This window comes from Astatotilapia calliptera, chromosome 14 (assembly GCF_964374335.1).
Source record: "Astatotilapia calliptera chromosome 14, fAstCal68.1, whole genome shotgun sequence".
NCBI classification, from domain to species: Eukaryota; Metazoa; Chordata; class Actinopteri; order Cichliformes; family Cichlidae; genus Astatotilapia; species Astatotilapia calliptera.
The window spans coordinates 28,948,021-28,966,556 of record NC_137435.1 but is presented as its reverse complement, the minus strand read 5'-3'; the positions used below and the strand labels follow the sequence as shown (position 1 = coordinate 28,966,556).

Genomic DNA, 18,536 nt, shown 5'->3' with positions numbered 1-18,536 from the left:
TCATACTCCGATGGATGCATCGGAGAGCAATTTGGGGTTAATATCTTGCCCAAGGATATTTGGCATGCAGACTGGGGGAAGCCAGGAATCGAACCACCAATCTTCCGATCAGCAGATGACCTGCTCTACCGCCTGAGCTACAGCCACCCCCTTATTGTCTCTATTGTGCTCTGTCTTGGTTGTTGAGTTGACTAATGTGGAAATAAAATTTATCCAGCAGTAAACCTGAGTTTGCGGTGAGGGAAGCATCTTGTACAGTACAGCACTTTCCAGCAGGAACTTCGATAGAATGTAAAATAAAACATTTTGTGTATTTTAAAATGACATTCAGTGTGTTTTTGTTGTTGCTGCACTAATCAACCACTTACTACTAACTGCAATGGTAGTTTATTGGATTGGAAAGTGTGGCGATGCTCGCCACCTGGTCTCCCTTCTTGCTTGTTGGTGTGGGCAGGTCTCATTTGTAGGTGCTGAAGAGCTGCTGTGGCTCATTTCCATCAGTGGCACTGGCAATACCTGGGCTCATTCTGTCAGTGAGGTAGTTGAAAAACCCCAGTTGGGTAAAGCGTTTGGGGGTTTTTGTTAACAGACATGCTTATCTATTTAGTTGGTGTTATTTTTTTCAGCTAAATTTTTTAGTGCAATTAGCACTTTCAGCATCAATCCATAGCAATGTGTTGTATTTTTCACATTGTCTGTGTGTAAAATACATATGTAAGCATAGATTACACAAAGGATCCTGCACGCCAAGCTGGATACAAATAGAAATCCCTGGAAACAATTCTTTCTGCGCTTAAGAGCAGCTTCCTATTGCAACGCTGGAGGATTTGTCACCATTACTGGATACGCTGCAGAAGCACAGCAAAGCAGTGACTGTGTGGAGTCGAAAACTATTACACCAACTACACTACACAGTCACCCACATTACCCCAATCACTGGCGTGTTTACACAACAGAGACGCTGAGTCTTTGTTACGGGCGCCAGCCACTGTGGCCTCGTTGTGTGGACACAGAGAGACCTTGCTGTGACTCGCGTCTTCCCTGCTGTGGATTTCTGGAAACCGCGCTTAAAGAAAGCACAAGACTTCTTTCGTAAAATGTGCCTTCCTGAACTTGTTGGGAAATACTTCTCGAAACAACGTGCTGCTCTAAATAGCCTGTAATGTTTCATGTTGTGGTTAAAGATTGATGACAGCTGTGTGGTGCGATGTAAATAGTTTGCATTTCATTTTTATGTGATTGCTGTGTACATGTGAATAGATCTATAATAAAGAAAAACAAACAAATATACTATTCTTTTTTGTTTTATTAAAACAACTTCACACAAAGTACAACTATTTACAATGTACAGTACATCCAAAAGAACAGCTTTAAGAATACTCAACAGGAGCAAGTGTCATTTGGCCCTGGTTTGACAACAACACTGGGGCACATATTAACAAAAACACAGCAAACCTTAACGATCTTATCAAGAAGTGTTGTGTCTTCAGCCTCACATGATAAGAGTAATCAGACTGTGTGTAACATTTTGAACTTGTTGCGCAAACTACCTATTACTCGCTCAACATGAATTCTCAGGTGGGCAATTGCTCTCGTTTGTTCAACGTCCCTTGCATCAAGTTGACAGTAGCCTTTTGTGAAAGCTGGAATCTTGACCTCCGCACACATCATTCCTACAGCATCTCTGATGTCAAAGCCTCTGTCAGCCAATACTACGTCCCCTGGTAACAGCTTTTGAAGAATGCCACATCTCTCTATGATGTGTTTATCTGATGCACGACTAGGGCTGGGCCATATTATACCATTCACGGTAATACCGGTATAATGTTAGGCAACGATAGGAAAATGAAATATCGCGATAGAATGGGAGTAAAACGCGCATGCGCAGTGCCTTTGTTTTCATACGCACATGGCCGATTGTTGAGTGAAACAGATGAACCAGAATTGGTTTGTAAAAATGGTGCAACTTCCGTGATGTGGAACTGGTTTGGTGTTTGTCTGTCAGATACACGACAAAGCACATTTTTTTGCAGAACATGCAAGCGGTCGTCGTTATTGTCGTATTTGTCGGACTAAGATGCTCTTAAATCTGGGAGTAATCTGGGTCCTAAACTCCGTATGCTTCAGGTCAAACAACACTGCAGCATCACTGAGAGTTAAAAACTGTCTAAATTCTTTCATCTTTAGTAAAACGATCAGCATTGCTGCTTTACCAGGTGTAACTATAAAGTTTAACTTCCATGAAAACAAAAAGTTATTACATTTAATGGAGTTAGAAGTTAGCAGGAAGCTAGCGGAAGTTAGCTCGCTAGTTTCGCTAGTTACCTAAGCATGATTTAGCATGTTCTGACTGAGAGATTTCTGAAAAAAATCAAACGTACAGCTCTGCTATCACTTCCAACATAAATGAAGACAGGAAACTAAACAGCAGTGACGTTTGTAGGGTTACTGAAGTTGGGCTAGCTGGTATATAATGATGTGCTACGTGATCGCTAGCGACACAGCTATGTTAGCATAACATAAACAGTGAAGCTGGAGGACGAACACTAACACTTTTCCACTTATAAAAGTTAACGTGAAGGTTCTTCATGGTTAGAGACAAATGCAATCGCATGGCAGGATGCTGTAAACGGACCAAACTTCAGTCAGGAGAACAACTGAGATAATCTATCCACAATACCAGGTTAGTCATTAATATACTGCAACAACATGGGAATAGAGCAGCTGCCAGAGAATTCAACATTAATGAATCAATGGTACAGAAGTGGAGGAAGCAAGAAGAATGAGTTTAATAAAGTTTGATTTATCTGACTGCTTTGTTTCGCTTAATGTGCCTTATAATCCCGTGCACCTTATGGTCCGAAAAATGCGTACTGCACACTGCAGTTTAATGTTGCAAAGCACCTCTTTTTAACTTCAGTGGATATTATACATGGTTATGCTCAGGATATGTCAGCCCATTTCTACTGGAAATGCCTTTTGGTTAAACTTTCAGCAAGGAATTTGCATTTGCACTGTTACATTTTTATAAAGCTTTAATGTACATAAAAACCAGCTTCTTGTTTAGGTGAAAATAAATGGAAGGTTGTCTTTTTGCGCTAGTAATGTTGTGGAGTTGTATTTTGTCTCGCATCAATTATATCGTCGGTTATATCATTATCGCAAATTTTCAAATATATATCGTGATAAATATTTTTGGCCATATCGCCCTGCTCTATGCACGACCCCCCCATCCCCTGGAAATGAAAGAAATAGCTCCATGGGGTGTAATCCCGATGAGGTATTTTATGGTCTGTGTACCCTTGTAATGAGAGTATGTTTGTGCGCGTGCCTTTAAATTAGATGGTCTTTCTGTTCGAATCTCAAAACAGTCAACAATGATTGCTACTCGTTTTCCAAAAGTTTCAGTAAACTGTGGAGGCATTGTCGCCTGCAGACAGTGCCTCTCAGGCCAGTGCACCAGTGCTCCTAAGTGGGCATACAAAACATCAATGGTATCGGTGAAGACAGAAGACAGTGTTTTGTGCGACACATGGAATAGATGACAAAGATGCTGGACTGGAAGATCAAGTCTCAGACGCATTAGTGTGAGTAAGAGCATTTGGAAACCTGTCAGTTTCTTCGGTATTGGCAGGAAATCTTTGACAGTGTTGAAGAGGGACATTAAGACTGCATAACAATATAGTCCAGTGTAATATCTTACTTTTTCGGTATCGTCCTTTAAGAAAGTTTCATTCAGCTCTGTCTTTTGCAACTGTGCTCGAAGCAGTCTGTTCTCCTCCAACAGCCGGTTTATTTCTGCTCTGCCCTGTTGACTGCACACACAGTCCTTCGTCTGCCCTTCAGCTTCCGTGACGCTGTCACTCCCATCACCACTGTCCACATTTGCAGCTGGTACGTCAACCTCCACTTGTCCAACACAACTGCTGTCCACTGCCTCCATGACATGGTTGTTGTTCTTCTGTCAGACCTTCATCGATCATCAAGCCTGTAAGATAAAAAATAGTGCATAGACTTAAGGTTAATGTACACCAATATTCCAATGACAGGTGTGTGATTCATCTTTAAGTTATGTGCGGATTAGTGTACCATAAGAGCAATTTAGTATGTTTTCAGAGGGGGGTGTTTACCTGCAATGGGTGCTCTTTTTCGCTTCCGTTGCATACGCCTTGCGTGCCGGTCCGAGTCTGACACAGGTTTGTCGTCGTGCCCCATGTGCAGTGTTGGTGCCCAGTCTGGATTTGTTACATCCATTTCATATGCTGGTTTGCCTGCAATAATGCCAAATCAAAAGCTACTCAGTCGACATGACGTGGTTCTGCAGCATCACACATTAGCATGTTTTATCTCATTATCTATGACCGCAGCGCATTGAAAAAAACCCCACTAAAAGCCTTTTGGTTTGGTCCTTTTACAGCATCCTGCCATGCGATTACATTTGTTCCTGACCACCGAGAACACTCACGTTAACTTTTATCGAGTGGAAAAAAAGTTAGCGTGTTTATATTGTGCTAACATAGCTGTGTTACTAGCGGTCACGTAGCACATCATTATATACCAGCTAGCCCAAGTTCAGTAACCCTACAAATCAATCAATCAAGCTTTATTTATAAAGCACTTTTCATACAGAAAAAATGTAGCACAAAGTGCTTTACATAGTTAAAAGCAGCCCACCCCACCCTCCAACTCACTCCCCACACTCTCAATACACATATATCCCCCCACCCCCACCCACACACACACATACACACACGCGCACACTTAAAGAGTAAAAATTGGGCTGGGCTCGCATGAGCCAAGTGAGGAAACATTATAACAGAGAGCCGTCTGCACCGGGAGCCGGTCACAGACCGCAGCCTCCGGGCTGGGCACACAGCCGGAGGGAGGCCAAGGAGCCCCCCAACCAGGCTGAGAGGACCCCAGAGACCAGCAGCCACGGTCAATAACAGCCCCGGTGCAGAGAGCGCCCTCCGAGGAAACACTGGAGATATGACGCAATACGATATATACAGGGTAAAATGATAAAATAAATAAGAACAGGATACAATATAAATATAAATATAAATAGAGTAAGAAGATTAAAAAATGAATAAGAATAAAATCAAAAAATATTAGGTAAATCCTAAATTAATAATAGAATAACAGGATAGAATAAATAAGCATAAAAAATAAATAAACGCTAAGTAAAAGCTAAATTAAAAAGGTGGGTCTTGAGCCTGTTCTTAAAAACATGTACGTTCTCTGCGGCCCTGAGCTCCTCCGGCAGGCTGTTCCACAGACGAGGACCATACCACTGAAAAGCTGCCTCTCCGTGAGTATGTGTCCTGACTTTAGGGACAATCAAAAGGCCAGTACCAGAGGACCTCAGGGTCCGCGAGGGTTCGTATGGTAAAAGCAGATCTGAGAGATAAGAAGGCCCAAGACCATTAAGACATTTAAAAACCAATAAAAGAACTTTAAAATCGATCCTGAAACACACGGGGAGCCAATGCAGCGATTCTAAAACCGGTGTAATGTGGGCCCGCCCTCTGGTCTTCGTCAGCACACGAGCTGCCGAGTTTTGCAAGAGTTGTAAAGTTGAAATATTCTTCTTAGGAAGACCAGAGAGCAGGGCATTACAGTAATCAATGCGACTGGCAATAAAAGCATGCATCAGCATCTCCGTGTTGGCCCGAGAGAGAATAGGGCGGACTCTGGCTATATTTTTTAGATGATAAAATCCAATTTTGGTTACATGTTTAACATGTGGGATAAAACCAAGCTCAGAGTCAAAAATAACACCCAGGTTTTTCACTTGTAGCGAAGGACATAGTGAAAATGCCTCTAATTTAGACAAGAGTTTCTCTCTCTGAGCCTCAGGACCGACAATTAAAACTTCAGTTTTGTCCTGGTTAAGCTGTAAAAAGTTTTCTGCCATCCAAGATCTTATATCCAAGATACAGTTAAAAAGGGCATCCATTGGTCTGGTGTCATCAGGAGACACGGAGATGTACAGCTGCGTGTCATCAGCGTAACTGTGGAAGTTCACTCCATGCCTCCTGATGACACTGCCGAGAGGCAACATATACAAATTAAAAAGTACAGGGCCTAGAACCGACCCTTGAGGCACACCACATGTCATTTTATGGATCTTAGAGGAGCATGTATCCATACTCACCATAAAAGATCTGTCAGAGAGATAGGAAGTGAACCAGTTGTGTACAGCACCAGAGAGGCCCACCATGTGTTTTAGTCTGTTTAAAAGAATAGCGTGGTCTACTGTATCAAAGGCTGCGCTTAGATCCAGCAGCACCAGGACTGAGAGCTTTTGGGCGTCCCAGTTACATCTAAGATCATTTAAAACCTTTAGGAGAGCCGTCTCTGTGCTGTGGTTCACCCTAAATCCAGACTGGAATATCTCCAGGATCTGTCTATCATTGAGAAAATCAGTAATCTGAGTAAAAACAAGTTTTTCTAAGACTTTACTTAAAAATGGTAAGTTGGATACAGGTCTGTAGTTATTAAAATCATTACAATCCAAATTGCTCTTCTTCAGAAGGGGCCTCACCACCGCCGTTTTAAAGGCAGCAGGGAAGACACCCAACTGAAGAGAGCAATTCATCATGTATAAAAGCTCAGCCTCAAAAAATCCATAAAGTGTTTTAAAGAGTGAAGAGGGGATTGGATCTAAAAGACATGTGGTGGGTCTCACTGTGGAGAAAACCTTCTGAAAGTTCTCAGCATTAACCAGGACAAAGCTGTCCAGTGTCTCCTCAGGTACAATCGAGCCCTCAGATGTGTTTACAATCATATCGCGATTAGATAAAATATCAGATCTGATGGCGCTGATCTTTCCCCTGAAGTGGTCTGCAAACTGCTCACAGAGCGAGTCTGTGGGGGTTCTTTGGGAGCTGTTAAAATCAGGGTTAAATAAATGATCTATGGTGGAAAAGAGGACCTTGGGATTATTTTTGTTAATACTGATTATTTTGGCGAAGTATGAATTTCTTGACTTCCTTAATGTATTATTGTACATTTTAAATTGCTCGGAAAATATTTGATGGTTGATATTATTTTTATTTTTCCTCCATCTCCTTTCTGCTGCCCTGCAATTTCTTTTGAGTTTTTTGACTTCTTCGTTTCTCCAGGGTGATGCATGTTTTACGTTAATCTTTTTGGTGGTGAGTGGAGCAACGGAGTCAAGGCTTTTCTTCAGTTTGCTGTTAAAATAACTAAAAATCAAATCGCAGGGTGCAGGTAAAATCACAGGGGGGCATTTGACTAAAACCCTGGTAAAATTTGCAGCCACTGTCACTGCTGTTTAGTTTTCTGTCTTCATTTATGTTGGAAGTGATAAGAAAGCTGTACGTTTTAATTTGTTTCCAAAACCCCGCAGTCAGGACATGCTATATTGTATTTAGATAGAAGCTAGCGAGCTAACTTGCTGCTAACTTCTAACTCATATGTCATAAATTCCATTGTCATGGGTGCCTGGATGTTTAACTCAGTTGTTACACCTGGTAGAGCAGAACGCTGATAATTTTATTAAAGATGAAAGACTTAAGACAGTGTTTTAACTCTCAGTAATGCCACAGTGATCATTTGATATATGGACCTGCAGCAGAGTTTAGGCCCAGACACGGCTAGTGACGTCAGACTCAACAATCGGATAGTGATATGAATTACTTTAGAACTCACCGGAGAGAAAATGCCGCGAGCAAACCAACAAAAAGCTGGGGATTGCACGGAACTCGATATCCGCTCGTCTCACCGCTGCAATCCATGCCTGGCGTCTTTGTTTGGTGATATCGGATACATGGGATCCCTCACGTTGCCGCCAGGATGGAAAACGATTAAAAGATTAATCCAGTTTCTTGCCTTCACGATCGTGAGATCTAACATTGCAACCGACTACACACGTACCACCATAGCTGAAGCTGTATCCTTTGTCTGGCCTACTGTGATGGCGGCAGGGGGCGCATTCTAAAATGTCATGTGACAATCTGATTCATGAAGAGTGATGATGTCACAAGGACATGTGATGATGTCACAAGGACATGTGATGATGTCACAAGCACATGCCTTTGAGCCTTTTCTATAAATAGGGGTCAGGAGCAGCAAGTTTTAGTCAGTTTGTTCGCAGCCTTCAAACGTTCGACCAGAGATATATTTGAAAGTATTTGTAAACCTCTTCAGAGTCACTGTGCACAGGATTAAAAATGTATCCACGAAAATGCCAACAAAGAATAAACAATCTTGCTGCCTCTCCTTCGAGGTCTGGCCGGCCACTCACTTCAAGAGGGAAGCCTGATATGACACGATCCATTGGTGCCTCATCAGTCCAAAGGACATTACAGGAAAACTCCGACCTACATGCAAAAATTAAACAAATTGAAGAAGAGAAGCTTCAACTGGAGGAGAAGTGCAGACAATTGGAAGCACGAAATCAAGAGCTGGAAAAACAACAGCAACGCCAGCCTTACACAAAAATTATTAGTGAGGCCTGGGAAGGAAAGTTTGGTGAAGCACGACAGAAGATTTTGTTCCTGATGAAGGAAAACAAGACAAAGAGTGCTGAATTAAAAGAAACGTCTGCCCAGCTTCAACGCGCGAATGCTACTATTGGGGAGATGCAAAGGGATCTCCAAAACATGGAGCAAAAGAATCAGGCGCTCCAAGGAACGCTTGATGAAGCTATGGAACAAACTGCACAAATCCTCGGACAGAAAAAGGAAGGGGTCACACAAATGCAGGACCAACTCAAAGGCATAAAGAAAAAATACGAAGTGCTGAAAGTCAGGCTGGATGAAACAGAGTGCAAAAAAAAAGAGCTTCTTCAAGAGAAAGAGCAACAGGAAGAAGAAAAAAAACGTATTCTCCAGGACTCAGACAACTTGAAGCGCGAAAACGCTGAAATGCTTGCACAAAAGCAGCAACAAGAGAAAATAAATGAAGACCTGCAGCGTAAGCTTCAAGAAATCACAAGAAGAAATGAGCAGTTAGAAAAGATGCACAAGGAAAAACAACAGCAAAATACAGACAAGTGCAATCTATTAAAAGAAATGGAGCAAAGATGCCAGAAACTTGAGAAGGAAGTTGAAGAAACAACCGATCAGTTGAGAACCCTCATCCTAGAGAAAAAAGTGGTCGTGGAAAAGCTCATGGAAAAGAAGAAAAAACGTTTCCGCTTCTTCTGGAGGAGGGACACTCCTGCTCTTTCTACTTTTTCTATTTTTTCTACTGCTGACGTCACCTCGTCTCCCTCCACCTCTGTTCCATCTTAATTTTCACCTCTCCTCTCCCCTTCTCTCCTAACACTTCTTCCCTCTCTCCTTCATCTTTTTTCACCCCAACCAGTCCCGGCAGTTGACTGCCCCTCGTGAGCCTGGTTCTGCCGGAAGTTTCTGCCCGTTTAAAGGCAGTTTTTCTTCCCCACTGTCGCCTAGTGCTTGCTCAGAGGGGATTGTTGGGGTTTTCTCTTTTCTTTTTTTTTCCCTTCTTATTACCATTTTCCTTTATTTACCGATTTGTTTTGTTTACTTTTCTTTTATGTTGTTTCTTTATTTACTTGTTTAACTTTTTTTCAACTTATGTAATAAACTAATAAACCAATTGAATTTATCCTCTGCGTATTTTACATCTAATCTTTAAAGAATATTTCCAAAACATTTTCAAACATCACGATCTGTCTTTTGTTTGCTTGTTAAAACCCCGTAAATGGTGAAGTAAAAACCCTGTGATATGGTTTAAAACATCAAAATAGACTAAACAACTAGTCTAAAACTAAGAGACACAGGATAAAGTTGGTGTGAAGGTTTCAGTCTGTGAATGAATCTAAGCACCATCACCTTAACTTTAAATTCATCTCTGTTACCCTCTTTGTGACTGAACTCTGACCGTGAGCACCACAGCCACTGCGCACCAGTCACACGCACTTTAAATCCATCACAGTAAACCAGTTAGTTTACCTCAGTTTGTTTTGCAGCACATTTCACAACATGCAAAAGCATAATGTGCCATGTACAGACTCAAAATCTGATTTAAAAACATGAGGACTGACCTGTAAGCTTTACATTTACAGTTTATCACATACCACTGAGCAGTTCTTACCTGTAATTCTAAGCCCTCTTCTTCCTTTTCTGGTTTAAAACATCAAATTAGACTAAACAACTAGTCTAAAACCAAGAGACACTTAAATATTAAGTTAAACCTCTGGGGTTGCCGGACGCGTCGGCGCGTCAAAATCACATGACCAATTTAAGACGACACAGCTACAAGATGCAGCGATTCAGAGGCTGTATCCCAATTCAGGGTCTGCAGCCTTAAAGGCCGCATTTTAAGGCCGATTACGTCACAGCGACGCGACGAAGGCCTAAAAATAAATGTTTGTTTCAGTTCTATGAAGTTCTATGAGTATTTTGGATTAGTAGCACTGCTGTGTTTGTTGCATCATATTGCTGTAATTGTTTATATGCTTTATATATTCTGAGGTAAGTTGATCTATAGTGTTACATCATATTCTATAAGGATGTTATGTGTTTGTGTACTTTCTGCCCAGTTTGACCCATTTAGCAGAAGTCAGCTTGGTTCCACTTGCCTCTTACCCGTGATTTCAGTGGAAATTTCAAATTCAGGATCTGACACACACTGTTTCATGTCCTACACAGTTCTTGCAAGTTCATAGAAATTTCTGTTCAATTAGAACCAAATATTTGAGTTGATGGTTGAAATTGTTGTTGTAATTTGTGTTTTAAATATTTTTAGATTGATGTTTTGTTTCCTTTACAATATTGTAAAGGAAACAAAACATCAATCTAAAAATTGTCCTCTTTTTTATTTTTTTATTTGGGCTTCTTAAATTTATTTTGGGCTACCAAAAACTGAAGAGTGCCTGCCCGAAGGGCTACCAGGGATTTTGAAATTTTGCGAGCCCTGCTTATGCAAGGTAAGTTTCATGTTGGACTCATGGTTCTTTGTTAGTCCAGTTTAGGATGACGTATGTATCATATCAAAACTATGTCATATCAAAACAACCCCACACCTGCAGTTGTTTCAGTTTTTCACAGGTGTTTCCTGTCAGCTGGTCAACCTCACTCAGGTGGACATCCATATCAGCCAACCAAACGACAAGCTCCTCCCTTTGTGCTTCAAATCCCTCCCACTCTGAGACAAGGAGCTGAGAGAGAAAACAAGGGTCAATTATAAAGAAGAGAGAAAAGTGAAACCCTCCTGAGAAGGTCTGACTCGCATACCTGCAGTCGACCTATGATTGGCGTTCACGTCATCCCAGCGGCGGCCGCACTCCCTCGCCAATGCCAGCAGCCAAGTCTGCAGGGTGCCCTGGAAGAGCAGAGTTAATGTTCGACTCCTCCTGGTCAGGCTCTCCAGCTGGATGAGCCGAGGTCTCCCCTCTCGCCGCCGCCTCTGAACACACAAACACAAATTGCATGTGAAGCAGGAGGTGCAGATTTTTTTTGCTATTGTTTTCTAAATCCAGGCTTGATCACGTGGAGGTATTTGGAAAACTTTTTTTGGCCAGCGGACGACTGTTGTCTCGCAGAAAGTCAAATCAAATGTATGCGATACACAATCAATTCACAAGAACACATTAAAACAGAAGGTGCCTGATTTCAACTCAATTCTGCATCAAAACAGGGTAACAGAATTAAAACGAGTGTTTGCAGCAAATGTGAGCACAAAGCCTCACTTTGTACAAGCCTGCTATTAAAGTTCTCCTCTATGCAGACAACCTTCCTGTTTTCAAGGCACAACTTGGATCTGCTGCACAAATCTTATGGATACACGCTAAATGAAACAGTAGTGTGCACGACTCCAGATTCTGATCCCTCGTCCTAATATGGTCCTAAAAGGCTCACAAAAAACAACATAGCGATAGCAATAAAGCAAATGTTGAGGCTTCTAAATACAAAGTCCATAAACCAATGGCTGACATGGGTTTTATCATAAGGGTGATAAATATACAACATATGTTCTTAAGACTAAAAGTATAATACAGATTTTAGTCTGAGAGATCTGATGTTCATTTACCTGCAGATGCACTATACGTGCCTGCTCCGTGGTTTTCCACAACATTTTGCACATCACTATTTAATACAGGAAGTAGGTAGGTGAACTAAAACAAGTCATCTTTCTTTGTGAGAGGACAATATTAATGAAATAAACCTCAATGACATCATAGGGATCCCTAAAGATGCTCCTGCTGCTTTTCTTCCTCCTCATCCTAAACTTCCTTCTCCTCGACTTTCATCCAATTGTACTTCAATCTACTTGTGTTTCTCCCCCTCCTCTTCCTCATTTTGTTGGAGCTGTGAACAGAATTAGTGTGAATCTGAATTAATTTGTGCAAAAAAGTAAAATCTACAGCTTTTCAGTCAGAGGTGGTCTTTTGATTTAAGCCGGGTAGAGTAGATTTATGTGTTGATGCTGCCTGCTTCATCTCTGCGACTGGCTGCTGAGTGATATTTACACCCCGGCTGGATTACAAACTTTAACCACGTGCTGCACTTTGGCCCAGCGTTGATACCTCTTGTTAGTATAATGAACTCTTCTTGGCTTAATGTATGATGGTGGATAAATGAAATGTACAAAGAAAATTTAACTATATTACAAAAGGACATCTATCTTGGTAACATCAAATGACCGGAGCATAACTTGTTAACTAGTCTGAAAATAAGTTATACAGGAACAGTCACAGACACACCTTCTCATGTGTCACATTTCTATTCATTCAAAACACTTATGCATTGCTGTATTTTATACAGGCTGATGTGAGTATTTACACAAGCACACACACACACACACACACACACACACACACACACACACACACACACACACACACACACACACACACACACACACACCAGCTTATTTCTCTCTTATCCAGAGAAATCCTTTCATCAGCCTTTCAATGCTGGGTAATCAAAGTATAAAGAACCATGCCAGTCTCCTATTGCCAGAGGCTGAAGTGTGTGTGCAGTCACCAGGTGATAATCTGATATCATGTACTTCCCCACTGATGTTAGTGGGGAAGTACGATAGTGGCTCAAGAGTTGGGAGTTCGCCTTGTAATCGGAAGGTTGCCGGTTCGAGCCCCGGCTTGGACAGTCTCGATCGTTGTGTCATTGGGCAAGACACTTCACCCGTTGCCTACTGGTGGTGGTCAGAGGGCCCGGTGGCGCCAGTGTCCGGCAGCCTCGCCTCTGTCAGTGCGCCCCAGGGTGGCTGTGGTTACAATGTAGCTTGCTATCACCAGTGTGTGAATGTGTGCGTGAATGGGTGGATGACTGGATATGTAAAGCGCTTTGGGGTCCTTAGGGACTAGTAAAGCGCTATATAAATACAGGCCATTTACCATTTACCATGTTAAGTAATATGAAAAAAAAAATGAATCCCACCTTAGGCCGAATGTGTGACTCTCTTCGTAGTGGAAGAGAGAATGAATCTTCCCATCCGAATTCACGGCAATCAGTCTGTCAATCAAATCCTGTGGAGTAAAATGAGAGGCTTTGAACAAGAATGCACCGGATAGGGTGCAAAACGAAAACTGTGTGGAAATTTACAATGGGTAAGGTGGAGAACGTATATCAGTCTCAGTGTGAGAGGGTTTATTTGAATGCGTTTGAAGTAAAACAAATGGGTGGGTGGTGTTTGGAGGCCAAATAAAAAGTGCAAACATGCCCTCAGATGGATGACAAAAAAAAACTGCAGTGTGTGGAAAAGAAGAAGAAGAAAAACACTTACAGGTATGGAGGTTGGCATCTCCCTCAGGGTGTATTCGCTTTTGTTGGCCAAAGACTGTCGGCCCAGCAGTTGCCACACCGACTGGGAAGAGGAGAGGAGGTTGACCAAGTACAGGAAGGACTGAAGAGGAAAGTAAATACAGCAGCTGTTAGAGAGAAAAAATGTATTTGCTTTTAAAGACCATTGTGAATGCATTTGTGCACGTCATGGATTGATCAAATCCTAACACATAATAATAATATAACACTATTCAACTACAAACACTACCGATAATATGACAAATAATATCTGTAGTATTCAAAGCAAAACAAAATGTAAAAAGAATTTATGATTGCAAAGATAAAACATGGTTTACCACACTCTCAAAACTGAATAAGACATATATTCTGAGCAGAGTGGTTGAGCAGAAACCTATTGCAGCCTGAAGAATATTAAACTACAGGAAAGCTCCCTGCATTTTTCACTGGGTCTGGTAGAACAGGGAAAACATATCATCAAAAGCATCAAAGGAAAAAAAGAGAGACACTTGCACAAACGAGCTACAACTTAGATTATATTAAACAGCTTCAAAGAAACGTAAAGAAAAAAACAAGATACGATGGATTTTTTTTTTCTAAAATAGAAATATCTATACTTTCATGTGTCTTCTGATGTTTCTGTGCATGTGTGAACTTATCTTCATATGTACTACCAAACCTCCTACTGTACTTAGCACAGATTAAAGCAAAGACTCGAGTTAATTCACCAAAGTGCTGGTGTGTGTATATTTAGTTTTCCTTTGACCTCAGCATATATGTATAACCCACTGATAAGGCAGACTTTAAAGTCGCCTGTGGCAGGACACAGTTTACACATCACTGGCTGTCCGTATTCACTTGGCTAGTCTCTCTGAGAGAGATGACTTGGCTGCTGTCAGAGGCCAAGCATCAGACACACACAGACAGGCTCACGCTGGAGCTTGTTGAAGCTTTCCTGAGAGAAATTCTGCCAAAAACATAACTAAAAATGCAGTCTTATGAAAGTAAGGCTTATTTGCCCAGACACCCATAAACCAATCAGCAAAAAGCCTTTCTTGTTAACAAAATCACTATTGCCAGTTTCTTAAATATGAATATTCACAAGTGAATTTTCTACATGGCTGCTGGTATCACAGCAACACATGGACCACTATTCTGAGTCCTGGGTTAATAATAATTGGAATCAATTTAATTTTAATCAATTTAAACACCTTTGTAACCAGTGAGCTAAAAACATGATGGAAAAGCAAAACTTCTAAGAGATCTGTGTCTGTACTATTATGTAGATATCTAAAAATTGGGGCATTGTGGGCTCCAGGAAGTTTCTCCTTCTCCCTCTCTCTCTCACACACACACGCACGCACATACATACAATACCTTAATGCAACTCCTATCTGTGGGGTCAATGGGAGTTGGTTTGGGACGGACCACTCTGATGTCGTCACTGCTGCACTCAAGAACAGACCATAGCTCTAGTACCAGGGCCCGAATAAAGCCTGAGACAGAACACGGAGAAATTTGTTGTACCAAACATTTATTTGAAATAGCAGCAACTAAAATTATTAACAGTGCTTTAATAAATAAACGACTGACTTTGTTATTGTGTCCAATCTTTTAAAGAAATCTGTCTTTGCATTGCTGGCACCGTTTTGATTGGAGGATTTGAATCTCAGGAAGGAAGGAATTTATAATGCCACTCCCTTTGATCCCATTTAATCTCTTCCCTGTTGCACTTTGGCCTGTCAGTAACTACATTTGAATTTTGCAGCTTCTGATTGGCTATACTTTTACAGTGTAAAAGTATAGCCTTTATTGCACATAAAGGCTGGATAAAAACGTTAATGCAATCAAAATGTACGCAGCCCTCGCTGGAAAACTGGGGATACAGTACAGTACATAAATGATGAAGCAAAGACAAAACATTAGTGTCATGGAAGAAGAAATAGTCAGTGCATCACGGGAAGCTCCCAGCAATAAAACCTGCATTTGTATTGACACATAAACCTTAATTTGTGAGCAATTTTCAGTGTATTTCAGTTAAATTAACGAGACAAATATAACAAAAGGGATTTTATACTTAGAAGAAGAATATGAAATTGAAATATTAAACTAAGAAAACTATAAATACTGCAGTTCTAGAGTTACAGATATACAATTAAGCTTTGCATATCAGTGCTGTATAACCCAGGGAATGTACTTTTTTTTTTATAATTGAATAGTAATGGAAATCATGAACTGTTTTTCAGAGGTCATAGATCAAATGAGCAGTAGAGTTTTTCTCACAGAATGGTTCTTTCACATAGAAAGCAGTGTGTGCTGCAGGTTTAGCAAATGGCCCATCATTTGTAAGCTCTGTCTGGACTATATCACTTTTTGAGGTCATCCTTCTTTCTGTCAGTCTGCCCAAAACATCAACGGTATCGGTGAAGACAGAAGACAGTGACACATGGAATAGATGACAAGGATGCTGGACTGGAAGATCAAGTCTCAGACGCATTAGTGTGAGTAAGAGCATTTGGAAACCTGTCAGTTTCTTCGATATTGGCAGGAAATCTTTGACAGTGTTGAAGAGGGACATTAAGACTGCATAACAATATAGTCCAGTGTAATATCTTACTTTTTCGGTATCGTCCTTTAAGAAAGTTTCATTCAGCTCTGTCTTTTGCAACTGTGCTCGAAGCAGTCTGTTCTCCTCCAACAGCCGGTTTATTTCTGCTCTGCCCTGTTGACTGCACACACAGTCCTTCGTCTGCCCTTCAGCTTCCGTGACGCTGTCACTCCCATCACCACTGGATTTGTTACATCCATTTCATATGCTGGTTTGCCTGCAATAATGCCAAATCAAAAGCTACTCAGTCGACATGACGTGGTTCTGCAGCATCACACATTAGCATGTTTTATCTCATTATCTATGACCGCAGCGCATTGAAAAAAAAACCCACTAAAAGCCTTTTAGTTTGGTCCTTTTACAGCATCCTGCCATGCGATTACATTTGTTCCTGACCACCGAGAACACTCACGTTAACTTTTATCGAGTGGAAAAAAAGTTAGCGTGTTTATATTATGCTAACATAGCTGTGTCGCTAGCGGTCACGTAGCACATCATTATATACCAGCTAGCCCAAGTTCAGTAACCCTACAAATGTCACTGCTGTTTAGTTTTCTGTCTTCATTTATGTTGGAAGTGATAAGAAAGCTGTACGTTTTAATTTGTTTCCAAAACCCCGCAGTCAGGACATGCTATATTGTATTTAGATAGAAGCTAGCGAGCTAACTTGCTGCTAACTTCTAACTCATATGTCATAAATTCCATTGTCATGGATGCCTGGATGTTTAACTCAGTTGTTACACCTGGTAGAGCAGAACGCTGATAATTTTATTAAAGATGAAAGACTTAAGACAGTGTTTTAACTCTCAGTAATGCCACAGTGATCATTTGATATATGGACCTGCAGCAGAGTTTAGGCCCAGACACGGCTAGTGACGTCAGACTGAACAATCGGATAGTGATATGAATTACTTTAGAACTCACCGGAGAGAAAATGCCGCGAGCAAACCAACAAAAAGCTGGGGATTGCACGGAACTCGATATCCGCTCGTCTCACCGCTGCAATCCATGCCTGGCGTCTTTGTTTGGTGGATACATGGGATCCCTCACGTTGCCGCCAGGATGGAAAACGATGAAAAGATTAATCCAGTTTCTTGCCTTCACGATCGTGAGCTCTAACGTTGCAACCGACTACACACAGTCACTGCTTTGCTGTGCTTCTGCAGCATATCCAGTAATGGTGACAAATCCTCCAGCGTTGCAATAGGAAGCTGCTCTTAAGCGCAGAAAGAATTGTTTCCAGGGATTTCTATTTGTATCCAGCTTGGCGTGCAGGATCCTTTGTGTAATCTATGCTTACATATGTATTTTACACACAGACAATGTGAAAAATACAACACATTGCTATGGATTGATGCTGAAAGTGCTAATTGCACTAAAAAATTTAGCTGAAAAAATAACACCAACTAAATAGATAAGCATGTCTGTTAACAAAAAAACCCAAACGCTTTACCCAACTGGGGTTTTTCAACTACCTCAGGGACAAAGCTTTACCAAAATCTTCCAACTCAGACCCTGTGACAAGGTCTGTGAAAACCACGTTTTTATGCCTGAAATTCTACAGTACTACACTCCCACCAGATGAGCTCATGCAGCCTGTCACGAACCGGGACATACAACCATGACAAAACAGGAGATGCACACACAATTTATTGTGTTATTAATTTAGATCAACTGTGCTAATATAGTATACCAAAATGAAAACAATAACTCAAATTTCTCATGTACACTTTCTACAGAGGCACCATCGAGAGCATCCTGTCGAGCTGCATCACTGTGTGGTTTGGAGCCTGCAATGCGTCCTGTCATAGAACCCTCCAACGCATAGTGAGAGCTGCAGAGAGGATCATTGGTGTCTCTCTCCCCTCCCTCCAGGACATTTACAGCACCCGTCTCACTAAAAAAGCCCTTTGCATAGCGGCTGATCCCACGCACCCAATGCAAAGCTTCTTCAAGCTGCTGCCGTCAGGGAGGAGACTGCGGAGTCTCCAGGCCAGGACCAGCAGACTGAAGGACAGCTTCATCCATCAGGCTGTCAGGAAGCTTAACTCCCTCCCGATTCTGCCCCCTCTCCCCTCCTCTCCTCCATGGTCTCACTGAACTCTGTCACATACACACACACACACTCACTGGCCTGCACCAGTTACCAGTCACTTTGTGGAGCATTG

The 18,536-nt window shown here is 41.5% G+C and overlaps 1 protein-coding gene and 1 long non-coding RNA gene across 4 annotated transcripts; both read right to left on the bottom strand.

Moving 5' to 3' along the window:
* Positions 1–1,288: 1,288 nt before the first annotated feature.
* LOC145420079 (uncharacterized) lies at positions 1,289–14,989 on the bottom strand. Of its 3 annotated transcripts, XM_080288832.1 has the most exons (6): positions 13,744–14,989; positions 13,398–13,486; positions 11,232–11,403; positions 11,021–11,155; positions 4,131–4,271; positions 1,289–3,988 (listed from the first exon to the last, which is right to left on the bottom strand). In XM_080288832.1, exon 6 carries the CDS (start codon positions 3,941–3,943, stop codon positions 3,215–3,217), a length of 729 nt encoding a protein of 242 aa, XP_080144958.1. In that variant the 5' UTR covers positions 3,944–3,988; positions 4,131–4,271; positions 11,021–11,155; positions 11,232–11,403; positions 13,398–13,486; positions 13,744–14,989; the 3' UTR covers positions 1,289–3,214. The 3 variants fall into 3 exon arrangements, with proteins under 3 accessions (XP_080144958.1, XP_080144959.1, XP_080144960.1); XM_080288834.1 differs by lacking the exons at positions 1,289–3,988; positions 13,398–13,486; positions 13,744–14,989 and adding an exon at positions 12,163–12,337 and having other exon boundaries at positions 4,136–4,271; XM_080288833.1 differs by lacking the exons at positions 11,021–11,155; positions 11,232–11,403; positions 13,744–14,989.
* Positions 14,990–15,971: 982 nt separating this feature from the next.
* LOC145420095 (uncharacterized) lies at positions 15,972–18,114 on the bottom strand. The gene is made up of 2 exons (XR_013901378.1): positions 17,293–18,114; positions 15,972–16,585 (listed from the first exon to the last, which is right to left on the bottom strand). It is a non-coding gene; the product is annotated as an uncharacterized LOC145420095 (long non-coding RNA).
* Positions 18,115–18,536: the final 422 nt, after the last annotated feature.

What these genes read in the sequence shown, in the direction of transcription:
- LOC145420079 (XM_080288832.1), bottom strand. Translation starts at nt 3,943, where the DNA reads ATGGAGGCAGTGGACAGCAGTTGTGTTGGACAAGTGGAGGTTGACGTA.